Genomic DNA, 19,929 nt, shown 5'->3' on the forward strand with positions numbered 1-19,929 from the left:
CAAAAATCAAAAGAAAACCTCTCTAAAATGGACCCTCTGTAATCCAAAATTGTTCCAACCACATACTTTTCTTTGTCCTTCAAAAAAAAAAAAATACAATACAGAATATAACCTCCATAAACCTAATACCCCTTAAAACCAGCCTTTTTTTCTTGGTCCCATGTTAGTCTGGTTTAGAGGGTTTCACTGAACCAGGTCTCAACAAACCTTAATTTTTTCATATTTGTCTTCAACATCCTGCAGCCAGGAGAAGAACTGACGTCCGTTGTATCTCGATCTGACGTTCTTGTCTCTAGTTTCCACCTGCAACATTCAAAAGACAATTACAATCAAATAAAATAACAAATCTAACCACATAATGAAAAGACTATTACAGCCCCATGCACTGTGGTTATGGAAATTATTTGTACTATTTTCATACACTAATGTATCATTCAGCGGATCAACTTTGTTTGACAGCCAATATGTTGAGTTGTTTTTTGTTGTTGTTGTTGTTTTTTAAATCATAATCTGGTTTTATTAACTATTCATATGATTATTTTTTCATCTGTTTATTCATTTTATCATTCAATCATGGTTGCTTATTACTGAAATGTACTTTGACAAATTTTAAACAGCAGTTTTCTTACTATAATCTTTAAAAAAAATAGTTTAAAATGTATCCATTGATTTTCAAGATTTTAGGGTACATTCTTGAACCCTTCGTACCCTTTGGCAGAAACCCTGTATAGTACTTGAAGTCCTTATGTCCAACAAAGGTTAAGGCACTTTTAAATTTGCCAGCTGTATCAGTTTAGTACAACACGCAAATATACTGATGTCCAAAAGAAACTTCACATACATAAAATTCAAATAATTTGATAAATATTGAACCAATTTAGAAACCACATTACAAACACTTTGCATGTATCACGGAGTGCATTGTGACGTTTAGATGTTGAACTTCTGAGTGTTGGTTTTCTATAATACAATTTCAATCTTTGTAAAGTTTCTTTTGGACGTTAGTATATTTATGATGTAACTTCATCTTCTGTTTCAAATGGATACCAATGATTATTTGTATTAAAATAACAGTTGCAAACATGAGCACAAAATTACAGAAAAATATCAACTGTCGCAATATAGGAAGAGAATTAGATTTTTTTTCTTCTAATTTTCATTATTATTCATACTTACTAGCATACTTACTTAATTACTAGCACAACAACAATGCTATACGACCGAGTTATAACCTCCACTGCAGAATTATCTCCCCTTGCTGGATGTATACCCTACACCCGCGCATGGGTAGACCGTATATCCTCGTTATCGATTCAAAGTCCAGAATGACTGAATCAAAAAAGACCTCCCTCGAGGCGGGTGGGAGGTAACGGTTGTTGTGCTAGTACTAGGTAAGTATGAATAATAATGAAAATTAGAAACAAATTTTCTAATAGTCTTATTCAACTTACCGTACTAGCACAACAACAATGCTATAACAGACGTGATATAACACCGTTAAAGCACGAGAATTTAACATTAAAGGGAGGAGGTAAGAAAACAAGGACTTACCCATTCAACCAGTAGTGTTCATCTAAGTAATGATACAGTGAAAAAGCAACCCCACATCATACGAGGTATAAAATGTCAAAGTGACTTTTAAATTGAAGAACTACAACCCCAATTAAAAGTAAACCAAGTTAACAAGGTGAGGAAACCCGCACACCAAGTAATGGTAAAAGACACTCGACTGCCCCAGATAGTCAACCATCCACTCCCCACTCTCCAAACAGGAGGCGGAGAACTATCTCCCAGAAAGACTGCCGCTAGCGACCGGACGAAATAAGGGTTGCCCCCTACTCATGGCCCTGCGCACCGAAACGACTTGCTGCCCTGCAATGACTGACTGAATCCGCCGAGTTCCGTCTGGACCAACAGCCATATCACAGAAATAAAACTGGTCAAACGTGTGTCGACCTTTCCAAAACCCCGCACTCATGACCTTGAAAATATCCAAAGAATCATGGAAATTAAGGGAAGCAGAAATCGCCCGAATCTCATGAGGTCGAACGGAGAAATTCCGCAGAACATGATCACCCGCCTTCTCACATGCCAGTTTGATGGTTGCAGCAATCCATCTCGACAAAGCATTCTTCTTAATGTCTCCTGGTTGGCGTGTGAAAGAGATAAACAGTCTCTTAGTGTTTTGCCGGAGATTTCTAGTACGCTCCAAATAGAATTTTAAAGCCCGCACCGGACAAAGAAGTCTATCAGAATTATCCGCAGAAAGCGTACAAGATAAACACTGAATGATGGCCGGAGGAAACTCTTCCCCTGGCACCTGGTTCTTAGCCACGAAAACAGGATCAGTAAGTAACGTAACGGACCCGTCCATATTGTAGTCCACCAAATCATGCAAAAAAGCATGAATCTCACTAATACGACGGCAAGCCGCTAGTGAGACCAGAAACAAAGTTTTCCACGTCAAATGACGAAGACTGGCAAATTTCAAAGGCTCGTAGGGCTTGCCTTTGAGTGCATGCAGAACCAGAAAAACATTCCATTTAGGCAAAATGGAAGGCTTCTCAACCGTGTTTTGCAACGACTTAAGCAAGTCATGCAACACGAGATTCGTTGAGAAATCTTGACGTCCACATTGCCTGAGAGTAGTGAAAATGGACGACCGGTGACTTCTCCAGAAAGTACTCAGCTAAGTCATTAACAGTAGGTGACAAGGGATCTGCATCCCTCTTAGTCGCCCAATGAACCCAAGCGTGCCAGTGACACTGGTAGACCCTCTCCGTAGACTGGCGTTTCGAAGAGGAGACGAGCTCAGCAACCCGTTTAGAAAAGCCTCGGTTTCGGAGGGAAACCCCGACAACCGCCATGTGTGAAGTCGGAAAACCTCCGGCTTCGGATGCCACTCTGTCCGACGCAGTCACTGACTGAGCAGATCGGGTATCAACGGCAACCGCACCGGCTCCTGCACTAAAAGTGACAGGAGCGGAGGAAACCAGGCTTGAGCTGCCCAACTCGGGGCTACGAGCGTGACATGACAAGGTTGCTGTCTGATCTTTGCCAGAACCGTGTCAAGCAGAACCGGAAGGGGAAAGGCGTAAAAATCCAGTCCCGTCCAGTCCATGCTCAACGTATCGTACTCCAGTGCCAGTGGGTCTGGTACCGGCGATACAAACACTGGCAACTGACTGTTCAGGCGAGTGGCAAACATATTGAGTTGAGGACTCCCCCACAACTGAAGAACTCGATAAGCCACTGTCCGGTGCAACATCCACTCCGTCTGAACTGGGGAACGACGACTCAAAGCGTCCGCCAAGATGTTCCCGGACGAAGGAATGTGTTTGGCCGATAACACCACTCCCACAATCTCCAAAGCCAAAAGACTCAATGACAAGGATTTGGTGCCTCCCCATCGATTGAGGTACGCAACAACCGACGTGTTGTCCAACCTCAACAAAATTTGAACAACAGTCCTGAAATGGAGACAAGCGCAACGCACTGCTTCCATCTCCAACAGGTTGATGTGACGACTCCTCTCTGCAGAAGTCCACACCCCTAACAGATGTTGATCCAAAAGGTGTGCACCGAACCCATCGAGGGAAGCATCGGTAAACAGGACCAACTCTGGAGAAAGTGGGTGTAAAGGAACGGCCTATGACATACACTTGTCCACTAGACACTCTTGGATCGGAAGAATGAACCAAGGCCCCAATGGTATCACCAAATCCCAGCTGAGACCATCCCACACTCGGGACAAATGCCATTGAAGCGGTCTCTTGAACAGTCTGAACCGCACATTCAGCACCGCCAGCGATTCGAGATGGCCTATCAACACATGGAGCATGCGCACCGACACACTTTGCTCCATCAGAAGACGTTGTGCCAACGTCATGAAATTGTGAGTCATGACTCCGTCGGAAGAACGGACGCCTCTACAAGGTGAAAACCACCCCGAGATAAGTGAAAACTCCACGCCCACGAGACATGCCGTCTGTGACACTGCCAGAATTAACCAATCGTCCAGGTAATTGTGCATCCGTATACCCAACAGATGTACACGCCCCACCACTGCCTTTACTACCCGAGCGGAACCACGAAAACGTGCCGGCTTTTCCCGAATTTTTTTTCGATTTCTTAACAGGTGGAGGCTTAAAAGTAGATGCCGCGTGGCGCTTACGAGCAGTTCGGGACAACACCACCTGGCTCAGTTGCCGAAACAACGTTGTGAGACTTCCCGATTTCGCCAAGTGGCTCGATCACCGAAAGACATGTTGGCCGAAACGGCGCCCTCGGACGCCACGACCAACCTTGCACCAGAAAGCTGGTGAGACAAATGGCGCCACGAAGCGGACTTCATTCTAGAGCTAATCGACCCCTCCACAGAAGGACTGATAACCCTGACCCCATCAGCAAGATGGGAGTCGGAACTGAGAGACACAGTCGTTCCTGCCACGACTGCACTCCACCGACGGAGGCAAAAGCAAATCCCCAGGTGGAAAGGTGCCCGACTGAAGCAGGGAGCAACAGCGCCCCCTCCGCGCCAAGCGGCGCTTCGGTTTACTGGTATCACCATGAAGATGGCGAACAGACGAGGAGGCGCCCTTGCGCCTACCACTTGTCCACGAGCTCTTTGAACTGGACACCGACTTGCCGACCGACGGCAAATCGGTATGGAGCACAACCCCGGAGGTTGCCACTGTGCTCCGCCCGTCCCGTTCACGTCTAATCAGCCTCTTACGCTCGGCGTCTTTTGACAGCTTCTTAGCCTTCCCCCACGTGGAGGGGGACCAATTTACACAGATATGACACTGGCGTTCAAAACAACAAGAGCGACATAACAAATGCTGATCAAACTGGGGCAGTCGTTTAAGACAACCCCCCTCGGCACACACAACCAACCGGTTGGAGCCCAAGAAAGCCGTGTCAGACAGTAACCCCCTGTGTAAATCACCCAAAGGCCTCGTATGACAGAGTAAAACAAAATTACAAATTAATAAACAATTTAACAATTTGACAAAAATTGCAGACTGCAGAATCAAAAAACGAGGATATACGGTCGACCCATGCGCGGGTGTAGGTTATAACTCAGGGTCGTATAGCATTGTTGTTGTGCTAGTACGGTAAGTTGAATAAGACTAAATTGAATATCGGTTTAAAAAAAATTAAAACAATTCAGTGGATGACTTTCCACAGAGTAGCAAAGAAACTAAATACGACTCCACAATGAAAGAAAGATGTCAACCCAGCTGCCACAGACAACAGGACAAAGAAAGTTCTTCAGAACACATTCCAAACATTCAACATCGATGAAAGGAAAATCAAATTTACTTAATGACACACATGCAAGAGGTTCAACATTCAGAAAGGACAATTGCAGAGATGGTTGACATTGAATTCCCTCCCATCATACTTCAATTAAATGTGTTTCTGTGATACAATAGCGAGGTACTGGTATATCAGCTGAATGTAGTTTACATTTATAATACATATTTAGAAAAATAGGGTCCTGTAGATTTTTGATAAAATGCCTTAAAATTATATCAAAAATAACCAAAATAATAATAATAATATATATTACATAAAATTAAAATAGTTGATAACTGCTTTCAGTTTCAAGCATTTGCTTCCTGATTAAAACATGACAAGTAGAGGTTGAATTTTGAGCTCTGCCTTGCTAGTATAGTGGATCAGATAGGGGCTTTAAGGAAGCCAGGTGCTGGGAGTTCACTGTAAATCAGTGGGCCGGGATCCAGCACTTGTCCGAGGTAGGGCGAGATTTAGCTCAGTTGATGGAGTGCTCGTTTGAGGTGCTTGCGTCGCAAGATCGAACCACTTCGGTGGATCCATTCAGTTGATTTTTTTTCTCGTTCCAACCAGTGCACCACAACTGGACAAAGGCTGTGGTATGTACTTTCCTGTCTGTGGGAAATTGCATATAAAAGATGCCTTGCTACATTAGGAAAAATGTTGCGGGTTTCCTCTGATGATTACGAGTCAAAATTACCAAATGTTTGGCATCCAATAGCCGATGATTAATTAATCAATGTGCTCCAGTGGTGTCGTTAAACAAACTTCTTGTCTGAGGTGATTTGGTCACAGGATCGAACCTCCTTGGTGGAACCATTTTCTGATTATTGGTTTTCCCCCCATCTCAACCACAACTAGTATATCAACGGTCTTCGTATGTGCTGTTCTGAAAAAATTGATTTCCTCTGAAGACTATGAGTCAAAATGACCAAATGTTTGACAACCAATAGCCGATGATCAGGCCGTGAATTTGGCAAATTAAGAGGGCAAGGCCATTTAGCCCAGACAAATGGAGAGTTGTTTAGGGCATGACGGCCAGAAGGCAGGGCACCAAGGCAAACTTCAACAAGTGTCTCAATATAACACAACAGCACCCATTAAAAATAAGTGTGAGGGGTTTCATATTCTCATAATAAAACAACTTTCCAGAGTTGTGCTTGATGACCAGTTAGTACCATGCAAAATGGGCATTGAGGCATACATGTATGACTAAGGCATTATTGTAATTTGCCGCATGGCCGCCATTAAATTTGAGCCCTAGATTATTAATAAATCAGTATACTCTAGTGGTGTCTAGAAGCTGTAACTCTAAATCAGAACCAATTATTTTTTGGGTCACTAACACCTAACATGTAACCCCTTTCATAGATAAAGGCTGCAAGTTGAATCCTGTTGACAACATTTAAAAAACAACAACCACCGAACACACATAGTTACTGGAGACCCACTGTACACCCCGAGCCGATACTGTATTTAAGCCACAGAGGACAAAAAGAACGGAACCTGAGCATTGGTTAGTTTTGGCATTGGGACCATTCCTTTAACAATTTGATGCTCTGCTCTTGAAACTTTGTGGTGTCGAGTCCTGCAATATTTTTGGCGCGGTGACCAGTGTTTCTTGACCTCCTGTTAAATATTCACTTTAAATGTGCATTATCGAAATTATAAAGTACTGTATTTTGATATTTTTTACATTTATTTGTGGTAAATACCTGTAACAAAAACAAAAATCCATCTATTCAACACATAATCGTAAAATATTTTGTTTATTCGGCAGAAACGAACGTGTCTTTACCTCCTGTTAAATATTAAATTTAAACGCAATTTTACATTTATTTGTGGTAAATACCTGTAACTAAACATCAATCTATTTAACACATAATTCTAAAACAGTAATATTGTGTTACTCGACAGAACCAGTGGCCTACTTAAGAATCCTCAGTAAAAACAGAAAGCAAATATCGTGAATCTATCAAACTGAAGACTGTTCTTTTTTATCAACAAATTATGGCAGGAAAACATGTTTATTATAACTAAGAAGTTTTGTTTTTGAGCAAACTGATTTATTAATCATTGGCTCCTGGGTCCAGATTTTCGAAGACATCTTAGTGCAACGATATTGTAAAACCATTGTATGCCATGACGTCACTGTAGCACGTCATAGTGAAGTCATAGATTAAAATGGCTTTACTCTAAGATAGAATTTATTTGTTTTGTTTAACAACACCACTAGAGCATATTCATTTATTAATTGGCTATTGCATGTCAAACATTTGGTAATATCGACATAAAGTCAAAAAAATTTCATTAGTAGCAAAGGATCTTTTATATGCCCCATCCCACAGACAGGATAGCACATGCCACGGCCTTTGATACAACAGTCGTGATGCACTGGCTGGAATGAGAAATAGACCAATGGGAATCGATCCTAGACGGACTGTGCATTAAGTGAGTGCTTTACCACTGGGCTACGTTCTGCCACACCTATAAGGTTCAAAGCACATCAGGTGAGTGGTTTACCATTGGGCTACATTCCACCACATCAAGAGGGTTCAAGGTATATCAGGCGAGTGGTTTACCATTGGGCTACATTCCACCACATCAAGAGGGTTCCAGGTATATCAGGTGAGCGGTTTACCATTGGTCTACATTCCGCCACACCAAGAGGGTTCCAGGTATATCAGGTGAGTGGTTTACCACTGGGCTACATTCCGCCACATCAAGAGGGTTCAAGGTATATAAGGCGAGTGGTTTACCATTGGGTTACATTCCACCACACCAAGAGGGTTCAAGGTACATCAAGTGAGCGGTTTACCATTGGTCTACATTCCGCCACACCAAGAGGGTTCCAGGTATATCAGGTGAGTGGTTTACCACTGGGCTACATTCCGCCACATCAAGAGGGTTCAAGGTATATAAGGCGAGTGGTTTACCATTGGGCTACATTCCGCCACACCAAGAGGGTTCAAGGTATATAAGGTGAGTGGTTTACCACTGGGCTACATTCCGCCACACCAAGAGGGTTCAAGGTATATAAGGTGAGTGGTTTACCATTGGGCTACATTCCGCCACATCAAGAGGGTTCAAGGTACATCAGGCGAGCGGTTTACCATTGGGTTACATTCCGCCACACCAAGAGGGTTCCAGGTATATCAGGTGAGTGGTTTACCATTGGGCTACATTCCGCCACATCAAGAGGGTTCAAGGTACATCAGGCGAGTGGTTTACCATTGGGCTACATTCCGCCACATCAAGAGGGTTCCAGGTATATCAGGTGAGTGGTTTACCATTGGGCTACATTCCGCCACACCAAGAGGGTTCCAGGTATATCAGGTGAGTGGTTTACCACTGGGCTACATTCCGCCACATCAAGAGGGTTCAAGGTATATCAGGCGAGTGGTTTACCATTGGGTAACATTCCGCCACACCAAGAGGGTTCAAGGTATATCAGGCGAGTGGTTTACCATTGGGCTACATTCCGCCACACCAAGAGGGTTCAAGGTATATAAGGTGAGTGGTTTACCACTGGGCTACATTCCGCCACACCAAGAGGGTTCAAGGTACATCAGGCGAGAGGTTTACCATTGGGCTACATTCCACCACACCAAGAGGGTTCAAGGTATATAAGGTGAGTGGTTTACCACTGGGCTACATTCCTTCACACCAAGAGGGTTCAAGGTACATCAGGCGAGTGGTTTACCATTGGGCTACATTCCACCACATCAAGAGGGTTCCAGGTATATCAGGTGAGCGGTTTACCATTGGTCTACATTCCGCCACACCAAGAGGGTTCCAGGTATATCAGGTGAGTGGTTTACCACTGGGCTACATTCCGCCACATCAAGAGGGTTCAAGGTATATAAGGCGAGTGGTTTACCATTGGGTTACATTCCACCACACCAAGAGGGTTCAAGGTACATCAGGTGAGCGGTTTACCATTGGTCTACATTCCGCCACACCAAGAGGGTTCCAGGTATATCAGGTGAGTGGTTTACCACTGGGCTACATTCCGCCACATCAAGAGGGTTCAAGGTATATAAGGCGAGTGGTTTACCATTGGGCTACATTCCGCCACACCAAGAGGGTTCAAGGTATATAAGGTGAGTGGTTTACCACTGGGCTACATTCCGCCACACCAAGAGGGTTCAAGGTATATAAGGTGAGTGGTTTACCATTGGGCTACATTCCGCCACATCAAGAGGGTTCAAGGTACATCAGGCGAGCGGTTTACCATTGGGTTACATTCCGCCACACCAAGAGGGTTCCAGGTATATCAGGTGAGTGGTTTACCATTGGGCTACATTCCGCCACATCAAGAGGGTTCAAGGTACATCAGGCGAGCGGTTTACCATTGGGCTACATTCCACCACACCAAGAGGGATCAAGGTATATAAGGTGAGTGGTTTACCACTGGGCTACATTCCGCCACACCAAGAGGGTTCAAGGTACATCAGGCGAGCGGTTTACCATTGGGTTACATTCCGCCACACCAAGAGGGTTCCAGGTATATCAGGTGAGTGGTTTACCATTGGGCTACATTCCGCCACATCAAGAGGGTTCAAGGTACATCAGGCGAGCGGTTTACCATTGGGTTACATTCCGCCACACCAAGAGGGTTCCAGGTATATCAGGTGAGTGGTTTACCATTGGGCTACATTCCGCCACACCAAGAGGGTTCAAGGTATATAAGGTGAGTGGTTTACCATTGGGCTACATTCCGCCACATCAAGAGGGTTCAAGGTACATCAGGCGAGCGGTTTACCATTGGGTTACATTCCGCCACACCAAGAGGGTTCCAGGTATATCAGGTGAGTGGTTTACCATTGGGCTACATTCCGCCACATCAAGAGGGTTCAAGGTACATCAGGCGAGTGGTTTACCATTGGGCTACATTCCGCCACATCAAGAGGGTTCCAGGTATATCAGGTGAGTGGTTTACCATTGGGCTACATTCCGCCACACCAAGAGGGTTCCAGGTATATCAGGTGAGTGGTTTACCATTGGGCTACATTCCGCCACATCAAGAGGGTTCAAGGTACATCAGGCGAGCGGTTTACCATTGGGTTACATTCCGCCACACCAAGAGGGTTCCAGGTATATCAGGTGAGTGGTTTACCATTGGGCTACATTCCGCCACACCAAGAGGGTTCAAGGTATATAAGGTGAGTGGTTTACCATTGGGCTACATTCCGCCACATCAAGAGGGTTCAAGGTACATCAGGCGAGCGGTTTACCATTGGGTTACATTCCGCCACACCAAGAGGGTTCCAGGTATATCAGGTGAGTGGTTTACCATTGGGCTACATTCCGCCACATCAAGAGGGTTCAAGGTACATCAGGCGAGTGGTTTACCATTGGGCTACATTCCGCCACATCAAGAGGGTTCCAGGTATATCAGGTGAGTGGTTTACCATTGGGCTACATTCCGCCACACCAAGAGGGTTCCAGGTATATCAGGTGAGTGGTTTACCATTGGGCTACATTCCGCCACATCAAGAGGGTTCAAGGTATATCAGGCGAGTGGTTTACCATTGGGCTACATTCCGCCACATCAAGAGGGTTCAAGGTATATCAGGTGAGTGGTTTACCACTGGGCTACATTCCGCCACACCAAGAGGGTTCAAGGTATATAAGGCGAGTGGTTTACCACTGGGCTACATTCCGCCACACCAAGAGGGTTCAAGGTATATCAGGCGAGTGGTTTACCATTGGGCTACATTCCGCCACACCAAGAGGGTTCAAGGTATATAAGGTGAGTGGTTTACCACTGGGCTACATTCCGCCACACCAAGAGGGTTCAAGGTACATCAGGCGAGCGGTTTACCATTGGGCTACATTCCACCACACCAAGAGGGATCAAGGTATATAAGGTGAGTGGTTTACCACTGGGCTACATTCCGCCACACCAAGAGGGTTCAAGGTACATCAGGCGAGCGGTTTACCATTGGGTTACATTCCGCCACACCAAGAGGGTTCCAGGTATATCAGGTGAGTGGTTTACCATTGGGCTACATTCCGCCACATCAAGAGGGTTCAAGGTACATCAGGCGAGCGGTTTACCATTGGGTTACATTCCGCCACACCAAGAGGGTTCCAGGTATATCAGGTGAGTGGTTTACCATTGGGCTACATTCCGCCACACCAAGAGGGTTCAAGGTACATCAGGCGAGTGGTTTACCAGTGGGTTACATTCCGCCACACCAAGAGGGTTCCAGGTATATCAGGTGAGTGGTTTACCACTGGGCTACATTCCGCCACACCAAGAGGGTTCAAGGTATATCAGGCGAGTGGTTTACCATTGGGCTACATTCCGCCACACCAAGAGGGTTCCAGGTATATCAGGTGAGTGGTTTACCATTGGGTTACATTCCGCCACATCAAGAGGGTTCAAGGTACATCAGGCGAGTGGTTTACCAGTGGGTTACATTCCGCCACACCAAGAGGGTTCAAGGTATATCAGGCGAGTGGTTTACCATTGGGCTACATTCCGCCACACCAAGAGGGTTCAAGGTATATAAGGTGAGTGGTTTACCATTGGGCTACATTCCACCACACCAAGAGGGTTCAAAGCACATCAGGCGAGTGGTTTACCATTGGGCTACATTCCGCCACACCAAGAGGGTTCAAGGTACATAAGGTGAGTGGTTTACCACTGGGCTACATTCCTCCACACCTATAAGGTTCAAGGTATATAAGGCAAGCGGTTTACCGGCCAAGCTAGATCTCACCCCATGTGATAACTGTGTAATCAAACACTTAACAAGTCTGTCACTTTATAAAAATTAACATTTATTTCTGCGAGTAAAGAAATTCTTCAGCTGTTATTTATTATCAGCATGTTGTTTAAAGTATAATGTTTATATTTGAAAACAAAACTTTACAGATAATTTTTATTATTATGCAAATTTGACACAGCATCTTAAAATCAGGGATAAATAGATTACCAGTGTTTTTCGGTATCGTCAGTATCATATTTTAGGAATGAAAACTGTATTAAGCGAGCCTCTGGCAAGCATAATATATTATTTTTATTCATAATATATGATATTGACGATACCTAAACCACACAAGGGTAATAATATCTTTATCATATAATGTCAAGCTCAATACAACATGTTTTTGTAAACAATATACACAACTTTAATTCCAGTCAGCAATTACCCAATATTCAAATGATGTAAGAATATGTGACGTGGTGTCTTTTTGAATGGAAATGACGTCAAACTCGAATGACATCATTTTGAATATCCTTACATAAAAATAAACTAGTGTTTAACATTTTTTTTCTTTCTTCTGAACACTGGACAGCTTCTAGTGTAAAGTTGCTATTGAAATATTTTTGTTTGATGACTCTGAATGCATACGTCAATTATGGAGTGTCACCATAGTACATTTCTTTAAATGTCAATAAACGTAGTGCCGTGACCTCGATTAAGTTACATCTAAATGCAAATGTACTGAAAATGTTACTACTGTCCGTCCGTCAGTCAGTCAGTCACATATTTTACTGAGCATAAAATTACCTCAGTACACTATGCGATTTTACCTCATGTGTGATTGTATATATATATATATATATATTAATAAATTCCACCACAGAGAAAAAATCTCATCTAGATAACACATACTATGTAAGTAAAATAAAAACAACATCGATGCAGGCAACAACCTTGTTAAATAATAAAATAATTAAAAAAAGAGAAGATGCTAGATGCTCTAAACATGCTTGGGAAAATCATACAAGAATGTCACATGTTCCTAATTCTGAACCACTACAAAAAAATTAATTTGTGAAATTTAAAGTGACAAACAAAAAGTAAACAGAAAAATGTATCATTCACAAACATAGATACATACATGTTACAATTAAAACTAAAATACAGTGAAAAAAACTGGGAGAAATTTAAATATTAATGAATGGTTTATACATTTTTAGATGAAAGCCAATGACAGTCAAACATTAAAAAAAATCAATTCTGGATATAACTGAAATAATTCTCAATGACAAATTGAACTAATTTCACCATATTTTTTTTTTTTACACACTATATACTGTACAGTACTAGTAACAGGCCAGTTCAGTTTAATACTTGACACTGTTAAAACTGTTCACTGTGTATTCTAAAAAACTGTATGCAGTTAAGCAGGTTTGGGTACATAACTTGGAGGAAACTTGGAAAGAGGACTCATTTAAAGATTTTGAAGCCATCCCATTGGCTGTTGGGAAGTTCGGACCAGTCTACTATCCTTAGGGGAATATGCCTTTGTTTGAGGTCAGGTGAAGTAGAAAAGAAATGTATTTTTCTTTTAATACTTTATACTGTGCAAAACCACTAAAATTTACATTTAAAAATGTCTAAAACTGTGAATCTGATATCAGGGGTGGGAATTGGTGAAATGTAAAAAAGAGGAAATCTAGAGGGGTACCAGAAATTCTTGAAATCCTAGGTTAAAATCTTTGCCATCTGACACATTTTGGAGGAAAGGACGATTAAAATGCGAGGAAATGCAATGTTCCATGAGGGGAAAACAGCTGATCCGAGGAGAATACCCAACCCTGGATATACTTTTTCTGATCAATCTTAATCCCTACTCTAGTCAAATACACATATACAAAACTAACCTGTGAAAAGACATACTAAATGTATTCAGTTTTACCTGCTCAATTTCTTGTAGGTTGTATATGTCTTCATCATTGAGGATGCTGCAAACACTGAACGGAATGCTCTGGTTTGCCAAAGCTCGGGCAGCTCGACCATGCTCGCGCAAAACCTCTTGTTCAATAGACAGAACCAGTTTCTCCTGCAAACAAAACAAGACCAGAATTTGCTTTACCGGAATAACAAGCATTCTGAAAGTACTGCAAAAGCAATACATGTTCCTTACAGGGCCCAACAAACTTTTGTATAACTCTGTGAATCTGTAGGGGACTAATAATGATGATGATAAAAATAATCTACAGTATAATATGCAAGGCTGTTTTAACAGTAATAATAATTAGTAATATAATATGCAAGGCTGTTTTAACAGTAATAATAATCTACAATATAATGTGCAACGCTGTTTTAGCAGTAACAATAATCTACAATATAATGTGCAAGGCTGTTTTAACAGTAATAACAATCTACAATATAATGTGCAATGCTGTTTTAGCAGTAATAACAATCTACAATATAATGTGCAAGGCTGTTTTAACAGTAATAACAATCTACAATATAATGTGCAAGGCTGTTTTAACAGTAATAATATAATGTGCAAGGCTGTTTTAACAGTAATAACGATCTACAATATAATGTGCAATGCTGTTTTAACAGTAATAACGATCTACAATATAATGTGCAATGCTGTTTTAACAGTAATAACGATCTACAATATAATGTGCAAGGTTGTTTTAACAGTAATAATGATCTACAATATAATGTGCAATGCTGTTTTAACAGTAATAATGATCTACAATATAATGTGCAAGGTTGTTTTAGCAGTAATAACAATCTACAATATAATGTGCAAGGCTGTTTTAGCAGTAATAATAATCTACAATATAATGCACAAGGCTGTTTTAACAGTAATAACAATCTACAATATAGGTAGTACTATACCAAATAACTTCCGGCTGGGTCAAAGTTCGAGGTGCACCCAACTTTTGATAGAGAAGTGAACACCACAAGTCCTGTGATTGGTTATAAATGTGAGTGTGTTGGTTGTAAAAAATAATAGTTTCATCTGGGTAAAATAAATGTGCAATTTTATTTCATCTAGTACCAATGTGTCAAGTAGCCTTGTGCTTGAAACATGTATGGGGTACCTGTAAAAAAAAGTACTCGAATTTTGTGCGAAACTAGGGTAGTCATAGACGCTACCCGTTATCTCAGAAACAAGCAGCTTGACCCCCATTTTTTTCTGATTCACTTTAAGTGTAAGGGGTGGTAGTATTTATATCCGTGGCGTTTATGTCGGTTGATACGTTGCAGGTAGGAGTTTTAGCCGCATATGTTACTATTGTCGTCTATGGGATTTGATTTGGTAGTATACACCCTATAGCACATATTCAGTGCATAATAAAAAATATTATGATTTTGTCATTTTATTTAATTAAACTATACTGGTTGATTAATTAGCCATCACTCGATCATGCAAGTTCACAATGACCTTGACCGTGACAATAATCTCTGTACATGGCTCTGAATGGAGTTTGAATCAAAGTTAGCACTGAAGAAAAGTTGGTTTTGGCCTATAATTCATACTGTAAAGATTTCACTAATTTCTTTTTACATGGTATTTGACTTGCCATATACAACTGCTCTTAAATATGGTATTATATATAGGCAACATGAACTAAGATTTTAATAGCAATTTATTTTTATATTAAAAATAGCATGTGCCAATAGTGGGTTAATGTCTTTAGTTTCCATTAACATTGTTAATTTTTTATGTATGAAATTTTGAAAACTCAAATTTGTAAAGAAGTTGATTTTTATTGTCATTTTGACATATTTATAGGGTGTTAAGTTATTTTAGACAAATTTGTAGTTTTATGCAAAATTTAAAGTAAATTTGAAGAAAAACTTTACCAAAAACATAATTAAATTTGTTGCCACTATTGTGCCTTCTGTTCTTATTTGTACATAACAATAAGGTTGTTAAACATATACTTAGATCTCCAGATAATTTTTGTTTCTTAATAATCACTTAGTTAGCTCTCATGAAAAGCATTTTGAGTTTATACTAGATTCAGAACCAATTTTTTCAGATTTGATTATCTGCCTTGGATTAAGTTGATAATTTATTTTATTGTTAAAGCTGTATTACCTAATGTTACTAGCTAAATAAAATGCTGGATTACAGATTGTAGGAATACATCTAATGTACATATTGTATTTATCCGGATTAGAAAATAATGCAAGAAAATAGATGTTCGGGTAATTTTGTCATTTAAAAATAGTTTTTTTCAGTAATTAATCAAAAATAAATGTGTTAAAGCTGCATGATTATTCCAGATATCACACCTATTAAAACCTCCAACTACAGTAGGCTATAAATAAAATATAGTCAGGAATATTGGTGGCTGCCAATAGTTTTGATGGTTCATTATGAAAATCAGCATGGCCGATGGATTTGAAATTCCCACACCTGGTAACTTGAAGACACCCACACCCAGCATACAGGATTTCCTCCCAACATTAATGTTCAGGACATTAAGTCATTACTTCATACAGATACAGTCATGTTTGTGTTTCCTTCCTCAGACAGTGTATTTTTTTAATACTGATATTTCTTTGATGTGCCTGTTAAGGTCTTCATAATCTAGGGGTCAATCAAGTGCATGTGTTTTTAATGGAATTCTTTAAAGGGGTAGAGGTACTCTGACTATCTTTGTTGTCTTTACATATATACCCGAGTACACACACCCAACTGAAAGTAAATATCTTCAGGAGTTTTATTTTAAAACATTTTGTTGTTTAATATGACATATTGCATTTGTACAAAACTATATGCAATATATATGCTTTTTGAGGTGTACATTATATTAGGTTGCACTGTAGAAAGAACAGTTCCAGTGAGGTTGTCAGTTTATGTCAGAATACACCAGATCCTGGTTGTCATAAAGACACATAGCTGGACACTTTTTGAAAAATGTATGTTATCAGTATAGGTAGTACTATACCAAATAACTTCCGGCTGGGTCAAAGTTCGAGGTGCACCCAACTTTTGATAGAGAAGTGAACACCACAAGTCCTGTGATTGGTTATAAATGTGAGTGTGTTGGTTGTAAAAAATAATAGTTTCATCTGGGTAAAATAAATGTGCAATTTTATTTCATCTAGTACCAATGTGTCAAGTAGCCTTGTGCTTGAAACATGTATGGGGTACCTGTAAAAAAAAGTACTCGAACTTTGTGCGAAACTAGGGTAGTCATAGACGCTACCCGTTATCCGGAAACGAGCAGCTTGACCCCCATTTTTTTCTGATTCACTTTAAGTGTAAGGGGTGGTAGTATTTATATCCGTGGCGTTTATGTCGGTTGATACGTTGCAGGTAGGAGTTTTAGCCGCATATGTTACTATTGTCGTCTATGGGATTTGATTTGGTAGTATACACCCTATAATGCGCAAGGCTGTTTTAGCAGTAATAATAATCTACAATATAATGTGCAAGGCTGTTTTAGCAGTAATAATAATATACAATATAATGTGCAAGGCTGTTTTAGCAGTAATAACAATCTACAATATAATGTGCAAGGCTGTTTTAGCAGTAATAATAATCTACAATATAATGTGCAAGGCTGTTTTAGCAGTAATAATAATCTACAATATAATGTGCAAGGCTGTTTTAGCAGTAATAACAATCTACAATATAATGTGCAAGGCTGTTTTAACAGTTTCTGATCATTCTGACCTCTGACCCGTGTCAGGCCACTGGCATCCAGAGACGGGACCCGGGACAGACATGCTCGAAACCTTCGTGGTATATGAGCATGGTAAAATTATCCGCTCCGCTCATTCTGACCACTTTTCCTCTTTTAATATGTATTTTTGTTAACCTTCTTTGTACCCGATGCCGCCGCACTTCACAAAGATATGTTTGCACTCGGGTCCAGTTTCCTACCCATCACACATTCTAGGAGAAACTCTACAAGAGCTACCAGTGTCCCTCAATATGTATTTTTAAAAATATATTGTACAGTACAGTCTATTATCTTACAGAGTTCAATTAATGTGGATTTTTTCCCCCCAATTCAAATATACTATTAATGGATTCAAATACACTGTAGTTTTTTTTCTAGAATAAGAAAACCTGCCACATATTTGATTAACATTGATATCTTACACAAATCCACTCCTTTACTTCTTGGGTTCTTTCAGTTGAAGGAGTGTCAAGTATACTAGAACATTCTATTAGGCATTAAAGTGTGTGTGTTTGTGTGTGTGTGTGGGGGGGGGGGGGGTCAACCCTAAAAAGACTAATAAAATAAAGTTTACTCACCCTCTCTATCAAATGCTGAAGTCTTAACTTGTATCTCAAGTTTTCCTGTTCTTCAAACAAATCACGCATTGGACCAGTAACAGAATTTGGAGGTGATAGCTGAATTTTACACAAAAATAAAACAAGAAGAGAAGAAGATAACTACAAGATATAAATGTACTTCTAAAAGTCTACATAATTAAATATGCAAGCAGATAATGGAGTCATATAATAGTTGTTGACTTTTTATCGATTCAACATTTTTAAAATGATTAACTCAATTCTTTTAAAATCTTATTACTTATTAATTCAGAAAGCAAATTACTGTTGGTTCTGTTCACTGTAATATAAAATACAAAACACAAACAAAAACACTGACCGATCTAAATCCTGCCAGACAAAAAGAAATACAAAATACTATTAGCCATATGGTTAAAAATATCTTTATACATATCAAAGTGATACATTCTTCTAGGATGTCAAGTTGGATGTAACACTTTGATCGAAGCAGTGATATAAATTAAAATCGATTTTGATTAATAACAGAATATTAAACTTGCTATCATTTCGTATCACATTTATGTCCCTTGTGAAATAAGTTTCATTGTTACTCGCTAAAGCTCGTGACAACTGAAAACCATTTCACTCTGGACATAAACATGATAGGAAATGAAAGCTTGTTAAATATCCTACAAGTGCTTTGTCAGTTGAGTAGTACAAACCATTGGCACGGACAACGTGCTGGAAGTGTTTCCCTGAAGAACGTAAGTACATGTGACCATCAAGTAATCTTTTTATCCATAAACATGATAGGAAATGAAAGCTTGTTAAATATCCTATAAGTGCTTTGTCAGTTGAGTAGTACAAACCATTGGCACGGACAACGTGCTGGAAGTGTTTCCCTGAAGAACGTAAGTACATGTGACCATCAAGTAATCTTTTTATCCATAAACATGATAGGAAATGAAAGCTTGTTAAATATCCTATAAGTGCTATGTCAGTTGAGTAGTACAAACCATTGGCACGGACAACGTGCTGGCAGTGTTTCCCTGAAGAACGTAAGTACATGTGACCATCAAGTAATCTTTGTATCCATTGGGAGCCTTTGGTTGAATCGAGTGCTGACGGAGACCATCATGTTTGGCTGCAATCTTAAAGATAAATTAATAAATAAATAAAAGTAATTAATTAAGTAATAAGTAAATATGTAAGTAAATAAAGAAAGAAAGAAAAAACAAAACAAAAAAACAAACAAAAAACAACAAAAAAACAAACAGAGTACCTGTGAGGTACATGATACGCCTGTCAAAAATAGGTCATGGTGACCTAGTCATGGTAAGCAACATGCCACCATCCCAAGTTGTACATGCATGTAGGTTTTGTTCATACTATACAGGGCTCACCCTGGATCAAAAATACCTGTAGCCAAAATATTAGCCAAATGGAATTTTCATTAGCCATATTGAAAATGCTTTAGCCAAATTTGTTTTATGCAGTACTGTATAGAGTATTTATATATGAATATGAAAATGTATCTTTTTCAGCTAATTGTGTACAAATTGGAATAAATAGGAATAACAAAACCTTAATGGGGGTGGGGGCAGTTAATATATTACTTCCAGTTTTTTTAGCAGGGGTGGGGTTGGGATGGGGTTAAGCATA

The 19,929-nt window shown here is 40.2% G+C and overlaps 1 protein-coding gene across 1 annotated transcript in view; it reads right to left on the minus strand.

Annotated features, from left to right (window-relative positions):
* LOC121388283 (ankyrin repeat domain-containing protein 11-like) overlaps positions 1-19,929 on the minus strand; it is a 61,711-nt gene that overhangs the window by 5,132 nt on the left and 36,650 nt on the right. The window contains exons 9-12 of the mRNA XM_041519564.1: positions 19,284-19,418; positions 18,289-18,387; positions 13,963-14,106; positions 208-303 (exon numbers count right to left, since the gene is read on the minus strand). Of these exons, the coding sequence (XP_041375498.1) occupies positions 208-303; positions 13,963-14,106; positions 18,289-18,387; positions 19,284-19,418 (474 nt within the window). The remainder of the gene's footprint in view (positions 1-207; positions 304-13,962; positions 14,107-18,288; positions 18,388-19,283; positions 19,419-19,929) is intronic.

Source organism: Gigantopelta aegis, chromosome 14, assembly GCF_016097555.1.
Source record: "Gigantopelta aegis isolate Gae_Host chromosome 14, Gae_host_genome, whole genome shotgun sequence".
NCBI lineage: Eukaryota > Metazoa > Mollusca > Gastropoda > Neomphalida > Peltospiridae > Gigantopelta > Gigantopelta aegis.